At 43.6% G+C, this 15,986-nt stretch overlaps 1 protein-coding gene across 4 annotated transcripts in view; it reads right to left on the reverse strand.

Moving 5' to 3' along the window:
* LOC124038008 (phosphatidylinositol 3-kinase regulatory subunit gamma) overlaps window positions 1–15,986 on the reverse strand; it is a 296,718-nt gene that overhangs the window by 8,583 nt on the left and 272,149 nt on the right. For all 4 annotated transcript variants that reach the window (XM_046353357.1, XM_046353358.1, XM_046353360.1 and 1 more), the window contains 7 exons: window positions 8,654–8,752; window positions 6,191–6,371; window positions 5,569–5,694; window positions 5,150–5,292; window positions 4,702–4,878; window positions 1,467–1,541; window positions 1,046–1,219 (listed from right to left, as the gene is read on the reverse strand). In XM_046353357.1, the coding sequence (XP_046209313.1) occupies window positions 1,046–1,219; window positions 1,467–1,541; window positions 4,702–4,878; window positions 5,150–5,292; window positions 5,569–5,694; window positions 6,191–6,371; window positions 8,654–8,752 (975 nt within the window). The remainder of the gene's footprint in view (window positions 1–1,045; window positions 1,220–1,466; window positions 1,542–4,701; window positions 4,879–5,149; window positions 5,293–5,568; window positions 5,695–6,190; window positions 6,372–8,653; window positions 8,753–15,986) is intronic.

Here is a 15,986-nt window from a genome sequence, read left to right on the forward strand (position 1 = left end):
ACTTGAGTACTTACACTACGGAGCAGGCTTATATTATATTTTTTTATTTTTTTATTTTTACCTTTATTTAACCAGGCAAGTCAGTTAAGAACATATTCTTATTTTCAATGACGGCCTGGGAACAGTGGGTTAACTGCCTGTTCAAGGGCAGAACGACAGATTTGTACCTTGTCAGCTCAGGGGTTTTGAACTCACAACCTTGCGGTTACTAGTCCAACGCTCTAACCACTAGGCTACGCTGCCACCCCTTATTGATAGAATATACTTGAGTACTTACACTACGGAGCAGGCTTATCTTATTGACAGAATATACTTGAGTACTTACACTACGGAGCAGGCTTATCTTATTGATAGAATATACTTGAGTACTTACACTACGGAGCAGGCTGTCACGCCTTGGTCATTGTATTTTGTGTTTTTGTTATATGTTTGGGTAGGCCAGGGTGTGACATGGGTTATATGTTGTTTTTCGTATTGGGGTTTGTAGTATTTGGGATCGCGGCTAATTAGGGGTGTTGTATAGGCTTGGATGCCTGAGGCGATTCTCAATTGGAGTCAGGTGCTTATCGTTGTCTCTGATTGGGAACCGTATTTAGGCAGCGTGACTTTCGCTTTGTATTTTGTGGGTGTTTGTTCCTGTCTCTGTGTTGTAGTCACCAGATAGGCTGTAATTAGTTTCACGTTCCGTTCTGTTTTTTTTAAATTTAGTATTCAGTTATTTCATGTACCGCGATTTATTTCATTAAAGTCATGAGTAACCTACACGCTGCGTTTCGGTCCGACTCTCTTCATTCAACAGACGAACGCCGTTACACAGGCTTATATTATTGATAGAATATACTTGAGTACTTACACTACGGAGCAGGCTTATATTATTGACAGAATATACTTGAGTACTTACACTACGGAACAGGCTTATCTTATTGACAGAATATACTTGAGTACTTACACTACGGAGCAGGCTTATATTATTGACAGAATATACTTGAGTACTTACACTACGGAACAGGCTTATCTTATTGACAGAATGTACTTGAGTACTTACACTACGGAGCAAGCGTAGCAGCCCTTCTTGCTGCTCTCCCTGATGAGGAAGGCTCCGTCAGGTTTGCCTAGTAGAAGGTCTTCAGACTGGATTCTGTTCAGGTCCCCTACAAACCAGCTCTTCTCATCATAGTGGGGCAGGTTTTCATCCTCCTCCGTACTCACAAAGTACCCTCTACACACACAGGAGACAGGGGAGAGAGATAAGCATAGGGTCTAGCGGAGATTCATTTTAGATGATTAATATATGGTGGTGCCAACATATCAAATGAGGACGATTTTGCTCAAATCTATATCCCTCAAACATGAGTATAGTGAAAAGACTATAGTGAATGAGCCAATGTGAAGTCTATTGCTCCAAGATGTCCATGGTACAAATAAGAGTGAGCCTTGCAGTGCGAGGCCGCGCTCGGAACACTTACTCATCTGTGTTCTCGTTCTTGATCCCCAGCCAGTCGTTAATTCGTTTCTGTCGCACTCCTTTGTGATTGAGCCAGCTGGGGTGGAGAGAGAGAGAGAGAGAGAGAGAGAGAGAGAGAGAGAGAGAGAGAGAGAGAGAGAGAGAGAGAGAGAGAGAGAGAGAGAGAGAGAGAGAGAGAGAGAGAGAGAGAGAGAGAGAGAGAGAGAGAGAGAGAGAGAGAGAGAGAGAGAGAGAGAGAGAGAGAGAGAGAGAGAGAGAGAGAGAGATAACAAAAGGTATTGAATGAATAGCTGTCGCACAACCCTTCTGAATGAATCTGGTAATGCTATTCTCCCCAGGCAGCCCAGGGACTTCCCTGTAAAGAGCCTGCCTTTAGCTCAGATGATACACAAACTTGTAATACAGCCTAGTGTAGCTTAGTGGTTCGGCAGGTAGCCTAGTGGTTAGGGCGTTACGCCAGTAACTGAAAGGTCGCTAGATCAAATCCCCAAAATGACAAGGTAAAAATCTGTCATTCTGCCCCTGAACAAGGCAGTTAACCCACTGTTCCTAGGCCGTCATTGTAAATAATAATTTGTTCTTAACTGACTTGCCTAGTTAAATAAATACAAATATGGCAGTTCTCCAGTTAACCCGGTATGAACTCCTTGCAGTCTGGGTTACTTACACAAGGTATGTGTCCCTACTATACACCTACAAGGTTAACTCTTTCCTCCATCGTATATTACTTACCCAAGACACTGGTGTTACTCTGTTAACCCTTTCCTGTATGGGTTACTACTTACACAAGGTACTGGTCCTATACGATAACTGCATCTTAACCCTTTCCTGTATGGGTTACTACTTACACAAGGTACTGGTCCTATACGATAACTGCATCTTAACCCTTTCCTGTATGGGTTACTACTTACACAAGGTACTGACTGGTCCTATACGATAACTGCATCTTAACCCTTTCCTGTATGGGTTACTACTTACACAAGGTACTGACTGGTCCTATACGATAACTGCATCTTAACCCTTTCCTGTATGGGTTACTACTTACACAAGGTACTGGTCCTATACGATAACTGCATCTTAACCCTTTCCTGTATGGGTTACTACTTACACAAGGTGACTGGTCCTATACGATAACTGCATCTTAACCCTTTCCTGTATGGGTTACTACTTACACAAGGTACTGACTCTTAACCCTTTCCTATACGATAACTGCATCTTAACCCTTTCCTGTATGGGTTACTACTTACACAAGGTACTGGTCCTATACGATAACTGCATCTTAACCCTTTCCTGTATGGGTTACTACTTACACAAGGTACTGGTCCTATACGATAACTGCATCTTAACCCTTTCCTGTATGGGTTACTACTTACACAAGGTACTGACTGGTCCTATAACTGATAACTGCATCTTAACCCTTTCCTGTATGGGTTACTACTTACACAAGGTACTGGTCCTATACGATAACTGCATCTTAACCCTTTCCTGTATGGGTTACTACTTACACAAGGTACTGACTGGTCCTATACGATAACTGCATCTTAACCCTTTCCTGTATGGGTTACTACTTACACAAGGTACTGGTCCTATACGATAACTGCATCTTAACCCTTTCCTGTATGGGTTACTACTTACACAAGGATAACTGCATCTTAACCCTTTCCTGGTCCTACTGGTCCTACGATAACTGCATCTTAACCTTTTCCTGTATGGGTTACTACTTACACAAGGTACTGGTCCTATACGATAACTGCATCTTAACCCTTTCCTGTATGGGTTACTACTTACACAAGGTACTGGTCCTATACGATAACTGCATCTTAACCCTTTCCTGTATGGGTTACTACTTACACAAGGTACTGACTGGTCCTATACGATAACTGTCCTATACGATAACTGCATCTTAACCCTTAACCCTTTCCTGTATGGGTTACTACTTACACAAGGTACTGGTCCTATACGATAACTGCATCTTAACCCTTTCCTGTATGGGTTACTACTTACACAAGGTACTGGTCCTATACGATAACTGCATCTTAACCCTTTCCTGTATGGGTTACTACTTACACAAGGTACTGACTGGTCCTATACGATAACTGCATCTTAACCCTTTCCTGTATGGGTTACTACTTACACAAGGTACTGGTCCTATACGATAACTGCATCTTAACCCTTTCCTGTATGGGTTACTACTTACACAAGGTACTGGTCCTATACGATAACTGCATCTTAACCCTTTCCTGTATGGGTTACTACTTACACAAGGTACTGGTCCTATACGATAACTGCATCTTAACCCTTTCCTGTATGGGTTACTACTTACACAAGGTACTGACTGGTCCTATACGATAACTGCATCTTAACCCTTTCCTGTATGGGTTACTACTTACACAAGGTACTGGTCCTATACGATAACTGCATCTTAACCCTTTCCTGTATGGGTTACTACTTACACAAGGTACTGACTGGTCCTATACGATAACTGCATCTTAACCCTTTCCTGTATGGGTTACTACTTACACAAGGTACTGGTCCTATACGATAACTGCATCTTAACCCTTTCCTGTATGGGTTACTACTTACACAAGGTACTGACTGGTCCTATACGATAACTGCATCTTAACCCTTTCCTGTATGGGTTACTACTTACACAAGGTACTGGTCCTATACGATAACTGCATCTTAACCCTTTCCTGTATGGGTTACTACTTACACAAGGTACTGGTCCTATACGATAACTGCATCTTAACCCTTTCCTGTATGGGTTACTACTTACACAAGGTACTGGTCCTATACGATAACTGCATCTTAACCCTTTCCTGTATGGGTTACTACTTACACAAGGTACTGGTCCTATACGATAACTGCATCTTAACCCTTTCCTGTATGGGTTACTACTTACACAAGGTATACGATAACTGCATCTTAACTGGTCCTATACGATAACTGCATCTTAACCCTTTCCTGTATGGGTTACTACTTACACAAGGTACTGGTCCTATACGATAACTGCATCTTAACCCTTTCCTGTATGGGTTACTACTTACACAAGGTACTGGTCCTATACGATAACTGCATCTTAACCCTTTCCTGTATGGGTTACTACTTACACAAGGTACTGGTCCTATACGATAACTGCATCTTAACCCTTTCCTGTATGGGTTACTACTTACACAAGGTACTGGTCCTATACGATAACTGCATCTTAACCCTTTCCTGTATGGGTTACTACTTACACAAGGTACTGGTCCCTGATCTTGCGGAGCTGGATGAGGTCAGGTTTGAGGCTGTTCATCTTCTTGTCCGTCTCTCGGTTGTCCAGTGCCTGGGTCTTCAGGTCCTGCTCCAGACGAATCTTACTGTCGTGGATCTCCCCTAGACGAGACTTAAGCTTCTCATAGTTCATCATGATCCTGTAGGACAGAGAGGGAGCGGAGGGTGAGAGGGGGCGGATGGCTCAGGACACTGCATACTGTATGTGTACTAGTGCACTACGATTACCATTATTCATCACTATTCCCATCAACCCCACAACCGAACATTCTGTTCAACACTTAAGGTCCATCTAGACACCACATTCTCTGATGTACACAAACATGACTTTGCCTGACGACAAAGAGAGTGTGTTCCAATTGGAGCAGGTCTGAGCCGATGAAAAAGAAAAGAAAAGCCCCCCCCGAATACCTCTCGATCTCCTTGTCGTTGCCCTCCCGGCGGAAGCGCTCAATGTACTCTTTGCTGTAGCGCTCCTGCGTGTGACACTGCTCCTCGAAGATCTTGATGGTCTCGTTGAAGGCCTCGATGGCCGTCCTCTTCATCTGAATCTCCTGAGGGGGTGATAAACAAAGACATCGGGGCAATCAGTCCTCCATTCATTAGCCTGAAAACGGTGCGATCGTCCAATGAATAAAGTCTATTTGTCTCGTCTATTTGTCTCGATTTATCAGGCTGGCACAGTCATACACGATGACGACACAGTCATAAAATAGAACATAGTTTGGTGTCAGCTAGCTACTGGGGCTGTATTGGGTTTGGCGATGCGGGTGCAGGGTAGGTGTGTGTGGTATGGCGGGCTAACAGTAATAGTGGGTTGTGTACGGTACCTGTGAGGTCTTGGTGTATTCCTCATAAAGCCGGTCGTACTCCTTGCTCTTCTCCTGGTATTGATTGTGGTACTCCTGGAGTTTCTTCCCCACCGCGTCAATGTTGTCCTCTTTCACCAGCTGATCCTGAGAGGAAAGAAAGAGAATGAAAGGAAGATTAGAGGGAGATACATTGATATGAAGTGCAGCGAGCGAGCGGAAGAGAGAGAGAGAGGAGGAACAGGAGTTGGGAATTAGCCTGTCTGATTGTGCTTACAGAGGGAGGCTTCCTGATTAATTCATGACCCATGATGCCTTTCTCTAGGTGCAGGGGGGGGGTGAATTCTCTACGCTAAGGCTTTTGAGTAATGACTGGCTGAGCACGGGAACCACGAGAGAGAGTGAGAGAGAGAAGAATAGGCAGGGCTATATTTCACCATGCTGTGAATCCTGCTGTATAGGCACTTTGCCTGGGAGGGAAGGGAACAATCCCCAGCACTACTCATTAGATTGACTGGGGATGCACAGGAGAGGAGGAGGAGAAGAGCAGGGAGAGGAGGAAGATAGGTCCTGAAGAGAAAGAGAGTAAAGGATGAGGACAGTGAAGAAAAAGAGGGTGGAAAAAGAGTGTGTGTGTGCCTACCTGCTGGTAGCGTGAGATGGGGTACATGAGCTTGACGTCTAGCTTGGTGTTGTACTGGGCCAGAGACTCATGTCTGTAGTGACTGATCAGCTCCACCACAGAACCAAACGTCAGGGGGTCGGAGAAACCGTACTTCCCATCCCGGTGGTAGATCTTGATCAACTTGTTGTTCCCCCCTTTCCTACAGAGAAGAAAACGACGGTGAGGATGCATGTATGAAAGAGGGCTTTCTGGAACCATTTGGACTCCTGTAAATTAATTAAAAGAATATACATTTTAATAATACCTTTAACGACGACTACCTCATAAAAAAAAGTTCCTCTATACATAAACTCTTGAGTGAAGTGTCTGATGCCTTACCTCACTGTTAGTGTGAGGTGTGGTAACCTACCTCACTGTTAGTGTGAGGTGTGGTAACCTACCTCGCTGTTAGTGTGAGGTGTGGTAACCTACCTCGCTGTTAGTGTGTAGTGTGGTAACCTACCTCACTGTTAGTGTGTAGTGTGGTAACCTACCTCACTGTTAGTGTGTAGTGTGGTAACCTACCTCACTGTTAGTGTGAGGTGTCGTAACCTACCTCGCTGTTAGTGTGTAGTGTGGTAACCTACCTCACTGTTAGTGTGTGGTGTGGTAACCTACCTCACTGTTAGTAGGAGGTGTGGTAACCTACCTCGCTGTTAGTGTGTAGTGTGGTAACCTACCTCACTGTTAGTGTGTGGTGTGGTAACCTACCTCACTGTTAGTGTGAGGTGTGGTAACCTACCTCGCTGTTAGTGTGTGGTGTGGTAACCTACCTCACTGTTAGTATGTAGTGTGGTAACCTACCTCACTGTTAGTGTGTGGTGTGGTGGTAACCTACCTCAGTGTTAGTGTGTAGTGTGGTGGTAACCTACCTCACTGTTAGTGTGTAGTGTGGTAACCTACCTCACTGTTAGTGTGTAGTGTGGTAACCTACCTCACTGTTAGTGTGTAGTGTGGTAACCTACCTCACTGTTAGTGTGTAGTGTGGTAACCTACCTCACTGTTAGTGTGTAGTGTGGTAACCTACCTCACTGTTAGTGTGTAGTGTGGTAACCTACCTCACTGTTAGTGTGTAGTGTGGTAACCTACCTCACTGTTAGTGTGTAGTGTGGTAACCTACCTCAGTGTTAGTGTGGTAACCTACCTCACTGTTAGTGTGTAGTGTGGTAACCTACCTCACTGTTAGTGTGTAGTGTGGTAACATACCTCACTGTTAGTATGTAGTGTGGTAACCTACCTCACTGTTAGTGTGTAGTGTGGTAACCTACCTCACTGTTAGTGTGAGGTGTGGTAACCTACCTCACTGTTAGTGTGTAGTGTGGTAACCTACCTCACTGTTAGTGTGAGGTGTGGTAACCTACCTCACTGTTAGTGTGTAGTGTGGTAACCTACCTCACTGTTAGTGTGTAGTGTGATAACCTACCTCACTGTTAGTGTGTAGTGTGGTAACCTACCTCACTGTTAGTGTGTAGTGTGGTAACCTACCTCACTGTTAGTGTGAGGTGTGGTAACCTACCTCACTGTTAGTGTGTAGTGTGGTAACCTACCTCACTGTTAGTATGTAGTGTGGTAACCTACCTCACTGTTAGTGTGTAGTGTGGTAACCTACCTCACTGTTAGTGTGAGGTGGGGTAACCTACCTCACTGTTAGTGTGTAGTGTGGTAACCTACCTCACTGTTAGTGTGTAGTGTGGTAACCTACCTCAGTGTTAGTGTGGTGTGGTGGTAACCTACCCCAGTGTTAGTGTGTGGTGTGGTAACCTACCTCACTGTTAGTGTGTGGTGTGGTAACCTACCTCACTGTTAGTGTGTAGTGTGGTAACCTACCTCACTGTTAGTATGTAGTGTGGTAACCTACCTCAGTGTTAGTGTGGTAACCTACCTCACTGTTAGTGTGTAGTGTGGTAACCTACCTCAGTGTTAGTGTGGTAATCTACCTCAGTGTTAGTGTGTGGTGTGGTGGTAACCTACCTCAGTGTTAGTGTGTGGTGTGGTGGTAACCTACCCCAGTGTTAGTGTGTAGTGTGGTAACCTACCTCACTGTTAGTGTGTAGTGTGGTAACCTACCTCACTGTTAGTGTGTAGTGTGGTAACCTCCCTCAGTGTTAGTGTGTAGTGTGGTAACCTACCTCACTGTTAGTGTGTGGTGTGGTAACCTACCTCAGTGTTAGTGTGTAGTGTGGTAACCTACCTCACTGTTAGTGTGTGGTGTGGTAACCTACCTCACTGTTAGTGTGTAGTGTGGTAACCTACCTCACTGTTAGTATGTAGTGTGGTAACCTAACTCACTGTTAGTGTGTAGTGTGGTAACCTACCTCAGTGTTAGTGTGTGGTGTGGTGGTAACCTACCTCGCTGTTAGTGTGTAGTGTGGTAACCTAACTCACTGTTAGTGTGAGGTGTGGTAACCTACCTCACTGTTAGTGTGTAGTGTGGTAACCTACCTCAGTGTTAGTGTGTAGTCGCCCTGCATTTTAGTGGAGGCATCCCGAACCAAGAAGGTCCCATCAGGCATGTCTCTCAGCTTATCATTCACCTCTTCCCTGAAGAGAGGGATGGCGAGAGGGATGGAGAGGGGGAAGATAAGGGGATGGACAGAGGGAAGAGAGGGGGGGAGAGAGAGAGAGAGAGGTTACACATCTGAGGCAGTGGTCAGAGAACATTTACAAGAAAGGCTCAACTTTCCCAGTAGTTATGGCAGTGAATATACACTTTACCCTCCGTCCCTCCCTCACTTCCTCAACACATTGGTGCCCTTCAGACAGGAGAGACTGGCACACGTTGTGTGTGTGTGTGCGCTAACTGGCTGCAGGCAGAGGCCTGTGTCCCAACTCTCAGCTGAAACCGTATGGATAGTGGAGACATGTTGGGATGGTTTACCTTAAAACGAAACACACACACACACACACACACACACACACACACACACACACACACACACACACACACACACACACACACACACACACACACACACACACACACACACACACACACACACACACACACACACACACACACACACACACACACACACACACACACACCCTAAATGGCTCCGGTCTATATCCCAGACAGGCTTTAGGGGCTTTCCTGTCTGTCTGCAGAGCAGATTGCTCACCCTCCATCCCCTCTCCTCACCCTCCATCCCTCCCTCCCTCCGTCTGTCTGTCTGCCTATCGGTCTGTATGTCTGGGCCAGTGTGGGCAGTAAGCCTCGTCATGCTGAGAAATCAGCCTCGCACCTCCAGTCAGCTGACATCTCCTTGGCCGTCTCTTGGACGCCGGGGGTTAACTTCAGCCTGCCGGAGCAGCTGGGGCCCTATGTGTGTGTATGTGTGTAAAGGGGATGTGGGGCAGTGTGTGGAGTTTATTTGACATGACACAGCATTACTCGAACACTGCTGCCCCAGGCTTAGATGAAGAGGGTGGGGGGTGGGGTTCATTTACTGCCAAATTCCCTAAACCCTCTCCTAACTATGCACACTTGGTAACTTTCGGTTTTGTGTGTTTGAGTATGTGTTTGTGTGTAATGCATTGTAAACAGTGCGGCCATTAAATAATTTGAGTAATAAGAGCATGAAACACAACCCAAACTAGCCAGAGAGACACTGAGTGACGACTAGATTGGGCCATGCAAATTAACCAGATTTTCTTTGAAAATCATATATAAAGTTGAAGCCGGAAGTTTACATACACCTTGGCCAAATACATTTCAACTCAGCTTTTCACAATTCCTGACATTCAATACTAGTAAACATTCCCTGTCTTAGGTCAGTTAGGATCACCACTTTATTTTCTGAATGTGAAATGTCAGAATAATAGTAGAGAAAACTATTTATCTCTGATTTTATTTCTTTCATCACATTCCCAGTGGGTCAGAAGTTTACATACACTCAATTAGTATTTGGTAGAATTGCCTTCAAATTGTTAACTTGGGTCAAATGTTTCGGGTAGCCTTCCACAAGCTTCCCACAATAAGTTGGGTGAATTTTGGCCCATTCCTCCTGACACTGCTGTTGTAACTGAGTAAGGTTTGCAGGCCTCCCATGTTTGCACATGCTTTTTCAGTTCTGCCCACAAATCTTCTATAGGATTGAGGTCAGGGCTTTGTGATGGCCACTCCAATAACTTGACTTTGTTGTCCTTATGCCATTTTGCCACAACTTTGGAAGTATGCTTGGGGTCATTGTCCACTTAGAAGAACCATTTGCGACCAAGATTTAACTTCCTGACTGATGTCTTGAGGTGTTGCTTCAACATATCCATATAATTTCCCTTCTTCATGACACCATCTATTTTGTGAAGTGCACCAGTCCCTCCTGCAGCAAAGCACCCCCACAACATGATGCTGCCACCCCCGTGCTTCACGGTTGGGATGATGTTCTTCGGCTTGCAAGCCTCCCCCTTTTCCCTCCAAACATAATGATGGTCATTATGGCCAAACAGTTCTATTTTTATTTCATCAGACAAGAGGACATTTCTCCAAAAAGTACAATCTTTGTCCCCATGTGCAGTTCTAAACCGTAGTCTGTTTTTTTAATGGCGTTTTGGAGCAGTGGCTTCTTCCTTACTGAGCGGCCTTTGAGGTTATGTCGATATAGGACTCGTTTTGCTGTGGATATAGATACTTTTGCACCTTTTTCCTTCAGCATCTTCACAAGGTCGTTTGCTGTTGTTTTGAGATTGATTTGCACTTTTTGCCCCAAAGTACGTTAATCTCTTAGGAGACAGAACGCATCTCCTTCCTGAGCGGTATGACGGCTGCGTGGTCCAATGGCGTTTATACTTGCGTACTATTGGTTGTACAGATGAACGTGGTACCTTCAGGCGTTTGAAAATTGCTCGCAAGGATGAACCAGACTTGTGGAGGTCTACAATTTTTTTCTGAGGTCTTGGCTGATTTCTTTTGATTTTCCCATGATGTCAAGCAGAGGCACTGAGTTTGAAGGTAGGCCTTGAAATACATCCACAGGTACACCTCCAATTGACTCAAATGATGTGAATTAGCCAATCAGAAGCTTCTAAAGCCATGCCGTAATTTTCTGGAATTTTCCAAGCTGTTTATAGGCACAATGTCAACTTAGTGTATGTCAACTTCTGGCACACTGGAATTGTGATACAGTGAATTATAAGTGAAATAATCTGTCTGTAAGCAATTGTTGGAAAAATTCCTTGTGTCATGCACAAAGTAGATGTCCTAACCGACATGCCAAAACTATAGTTTGTTAACAAGAAATTTGTGGAGTGGTTGAAAAACGAGTTTGAAAGACTCCAACCTAAGGATATGTAAAATTCCAACATCAATGGTATACACTATTGTTAAAAAGTTTGGGGTAACTTAGAAATGAACTTGTTTTTGAAAGAAAAGCAACATTTTGGTTGTTTAAAATAACATAAAAATTATCAGAGAAACAGTGTCGACATTGTTAATGTTGTAAATGACTATTGAAGCTGGAAACAGCAGATTTTTTAAATGGAATATCTACATAGGCGTGGAGAGGCCCATTATCAGTAACCATCACTCATGTGTTCCAATGGCACATTGTGTTAGCTAATCCAAGTTTATAATTTTAAAAGGCTAATTGATCATAAGAAAACCATTTTGCAATTATGTCAGCACAGCTGAAAACTGTTGACCTGATTAAAGAAGCAGGCCTAAAACAGGCCTTTTTTTTTTGACTAGTTGAGTATCTGGAGCATCAGCATTTGTGGGTTTGATTACAGGCTCAAAATGGCCAGAAACAAATAACATTCTTCTGAAACTCATCAGTCTATTGTTGTTCTGAGTAATGAAGGCTATTCGATATACAGTGGGGCAAAAAAGTATTTAGTCAGCCACCAATTGTGCAAGTTCTCCCACTTAAAAAAAACGAGAAAGGCCTGTAATTTTCATCATAGGTACACTTCAACTATGACAGACAAAATTAGAAAATCACATTGTAGGATTTTTAATGACTTTATTTGCAAATTATGGTGGAAAATAAGTATTTGGTCAATAACAACAGTTTATCTCAATACTTTATATACCCTTTGTTGGCAATGACAGGGGTCAAACGTTTTCTGTAAGTCTTCACAAGGTTTTCACTCACTGTTGCTGTTATTTTGGCTCATTTCTCCATGCAGATCTCCTCTAGAGCAGTGATGTTTTGGGGCTGTTGCTGGGCAACACGGACTTTCATGTCCCTCCAAAGATTTTCTATGGGGTTGAGATCTGGAGATTGGCTAGGCCACTCCAGGACCTTGAAATGCTTCTTACGAAGCCACTCCTTCATTGCCCGGGCGGTGTGTTTGGGATTATTGTCATGCTGAAAGACCCAGCCACGTTTCAATGCCCTTGCTGATGGAAGGAGGTTTTCACTCAAAATCACACGATACATTGCCCCATTCATTCTTTCCTTTACATGGATCAGTCGTCCTGGTCCCTTTGCAGAAAAACAGCCCCAAAGCATGATGTTTCCACCCCCATGCTTCACAGTAGGTATGGTGTTCTTTGGATGCAACTCAGAATTCTTTGTCCTCCAAACATGACGAGTTGAGTTTTTATCAAAAAGTTATATTTTGGTTTCATCTGACCATATGACATTCTCCCAATTTTTTTCTGGATCATCCAAATGCTCTCTAGCAAACTTCAGACGGGACTGGACTGGCTTAAGCAGGGGGACACGTCTGGCACTGCAGGATTTGAGTCCCTGGCGGCGTAGTGTGTTACTGATGGTAGGCTTTGTTACTTTGGTCCTAGCTCTCTGCGGGTCATTCACTAGGTCCCCCGTGTGGTTCTGGGATTTTTGCTCACTGTTCTTGTGATCATTTTGACCCCACGGGGTGAGATCTTGCGTGGAGCCCCAGATTGAGGGAGATTATAAGTGGTCTTGTATGTCTTCCATTTCCTAATAATTTCTCCCACAGTTGATTTCTTCAAACCAAGCTGCTTACCTATTGCAGATTCAGTCTTCCCAGCCTGGTGCAGGTCTACAATTTTGTTTCTGGTGTCCTTTGACAGCTCTTTGGTCTTGGCCATAGTGGAGTTTGGAGTGTGACTGTTTGAGGTTGTGGACAGATGTCTTTTATACTGATAACAAGTTCAAACAGGTGCCATTAATACAGGTAACGAGTGGAGGATAGAGGAGACTCTTAAAGAAGAAGTTACAGGTCTGTGAGAGCCAGAAATCTTGCTTGTTGACCAAATACTTATTTTCCACCATAATTTGCAAATAAATTCATAAAAAATCCTACAATGTGATTTTCTGGAGAAAAAAAATCTCATTTTGTCTGTCATAGTTGAAGTGTACCTATGATGAAAATCACAGGCCTCTCTCATCTTTTTAAGTGGGAGAACTTGCACAATCGGTGGCTGACTAAATACTTTTTTGCCCCACTGTATATTGTTAACTTTCCGCAGGCAGCTCTGCTCTAGTCCATCTACGTTTCACACTACAGTCCCACTCAGACAGGTCTGTGTGTGTGTGTGTGTGTCAGTCTGTAAGTGTGTCTACGCGCGCGCATGTGTGTGTGTGCAGCTTCAGCCTCCGATGTGTGTCAGCTTTGGCTGGTGGTGGTAACCTAAGCTGCACTTTACACATGGTGTAGATGAAACAGGGGGTCAAGTAAAGCCAGTCACTAAGCAGGCCTGTAAGCTGCTAAAACCTGCCTGGCTGTGAGACTCTGCTCTATAGGCATAGTGTGGTCTGGAGACAGACACACAGACAGACTGCTCGACTGGAGAATTAGGTTCATTTTAAAGGCCCAGTGCTGTCAAAAATGGGATTTACCTGTGCTTCATATACGTACATTTGTGAAAATGATGATAATGCCATTTTTGGTGTGAGAGCTGTTTGAGAAGACCACCTGACATGTAGCCTGTCTGGTGGCGTCACTAGGTGGTAAATTAGTTTATATACCAATAAGAAAGAGTTCCAAACCTTTCTGCCAATAAGAACTCGTTTTCAGTTTCTCCTCCCCACTCAGGCCCCTCCCAGAGAGTCCGAGCAAAATTCTTGCTTTGAGAAATTGCTCTTCAGTAAGCTATTTTTGTTTCTTTTTGAACATTTGAATTGAAAACAGTCACAGTAAGGTACTTAACTATTACCCAGAAATGGTTTAATATTGAGATAAAAAAATCAGCTGCATTGGACCATTCAAAGGTTCTTCCTTCTAACATCCTCTCTACCCCTTGCCACCAAGCCATACTGTACAGTACATATCACAGTTAATAGAAGACAGCCGAGAGAGAGAGAGAAAGAGAGAGAGAATTGTAAAAAAGCAGCAGGCCTGAAATGAAAGGGACTTCCGTGATCATGAGAGTGGCTTGAGTATTGACTCATGTGATCCCATGACTCGACTCAAGGCACCTTCTCGCCAAACAAACTCAGATATGCACTATACCAACACACAAGACAAACAGGGACCGTCGCACACACACCGCACCACCCACCCCACCTGACTTGCGCTAGTTAGTTAAACTTGTTGCTGTCATAGTTGACCTATCATACCATCTGGTAGTGGCCCATCTCGACTGCATGCCTGTAAGAGTCTGCTGACTTCCACAGGCTTCAAAATTCATTTTAAGAGGCACAGAAAGCAGCAGTTGACTATTCCATTGTCGACACTTGATTAAATCAGTAGACCTATATCAATTTGAAAATAGCATATTAGTATCATTAGCTTTTAAAACAATTCCATCAGTTTTCTTTTATCCTATTTTAGACCAGAGTGAGGCTCTCTCTCCACTAGCCTACCTTTTTGTTCCTGCAGTGAGGAGGATTCACCATCGTCATCAAATGTTTTCGTAATTTATCTGCAGGTTAATTGGCAAAAAGCCTGCCAGTATGCAATTAAAGGAGCCAAATGAACAGCTCTCTTACCGATGCAATTTGGTAGGCTTCTAACGAGTCACTCATTTTAACGTCACTGAAGTCCATCAGTAACCAGCTTAATTAGCCACTTAGCTAGCTAAAGTAGCAAGGCTAATTGAGGCTATTTTGAGGCACCCCTTGTCTACAACAACTCCATTCATATGAAACAACAGCCTCTCTGTTGGTTGATCATTGTAGCCTACTCCTCATTTAGCCAACTTAATTCCATCATTTCAGATTAGAAATCTCCCACTTCCCTTGCTACCCATGGAGCCTAAAACTGTTGTTTTATAAACACGTTTTATGTAATAGTCTATCCTTGTAGGCTATGTAGCAATGCCACATTGATAATAACATTTTACACAAAGCATTGTTCTTAAAAACGAATGCACTCCTAGTAATTTGGGGTGGCAGGTAGCCTAGTGGTTAGAGCGTTGGGCCAGTAACCGAAAGGTTTCTGAATCGAATCCCTGAGCTGACATGGTACAAATCTGTTGTTCTGCCCCTGAACAAGGCAGTTAACCCACTGTTCCTAAGCCGTCATTGTAAATAATAATTTGTTCTTAACTGACTTGCCTAGTTAAATAAAGGTTCAATAAAAATAATCGAATACTAAAGTCCGTTTGGATATTTGAATAACCGTGCCCCTCCCTAGTCTAATTGCCCGCTTCTCTGCTCCTAACAGAGAGTAACACATGACAGATCCAACTGAAACATAGCCTACCAGTACTCAAACTCTCTTTTATTTATTTCACCTTTATTTAACCAGGTAGGCCAGTTGAGAACAAGTTCTCATTTACAACTGCGACCTGGCGAAGATAAAGCAAAGCAGTGCCTTAAAAACAAAGAGTTACACATAAACATTTGTACATAACACAATAGAAACATCTATGTACAGTGTGTGTAAATGTAGAAGATTAGGG

The sequence above is a fragment of the Oncorhynchus gorbuscha genome, linkage group LG06 (genome assembly GCF_021184085.1).
Source record: "Oncorhynchus gorbuscha isolate QuinsamMale2020 ecotype Even-year linkage group LG06, OgorEven_v1.0, whole genome shotgun sequence".
Taxonomy (NCBI): domain Eukaryota; kingdom Metazoa; phylum Chordata; class Actinopteri; order Salmoniformes; family Salmonidae; genus Oncorhynchus; species Oncorhynchus gorbuscha.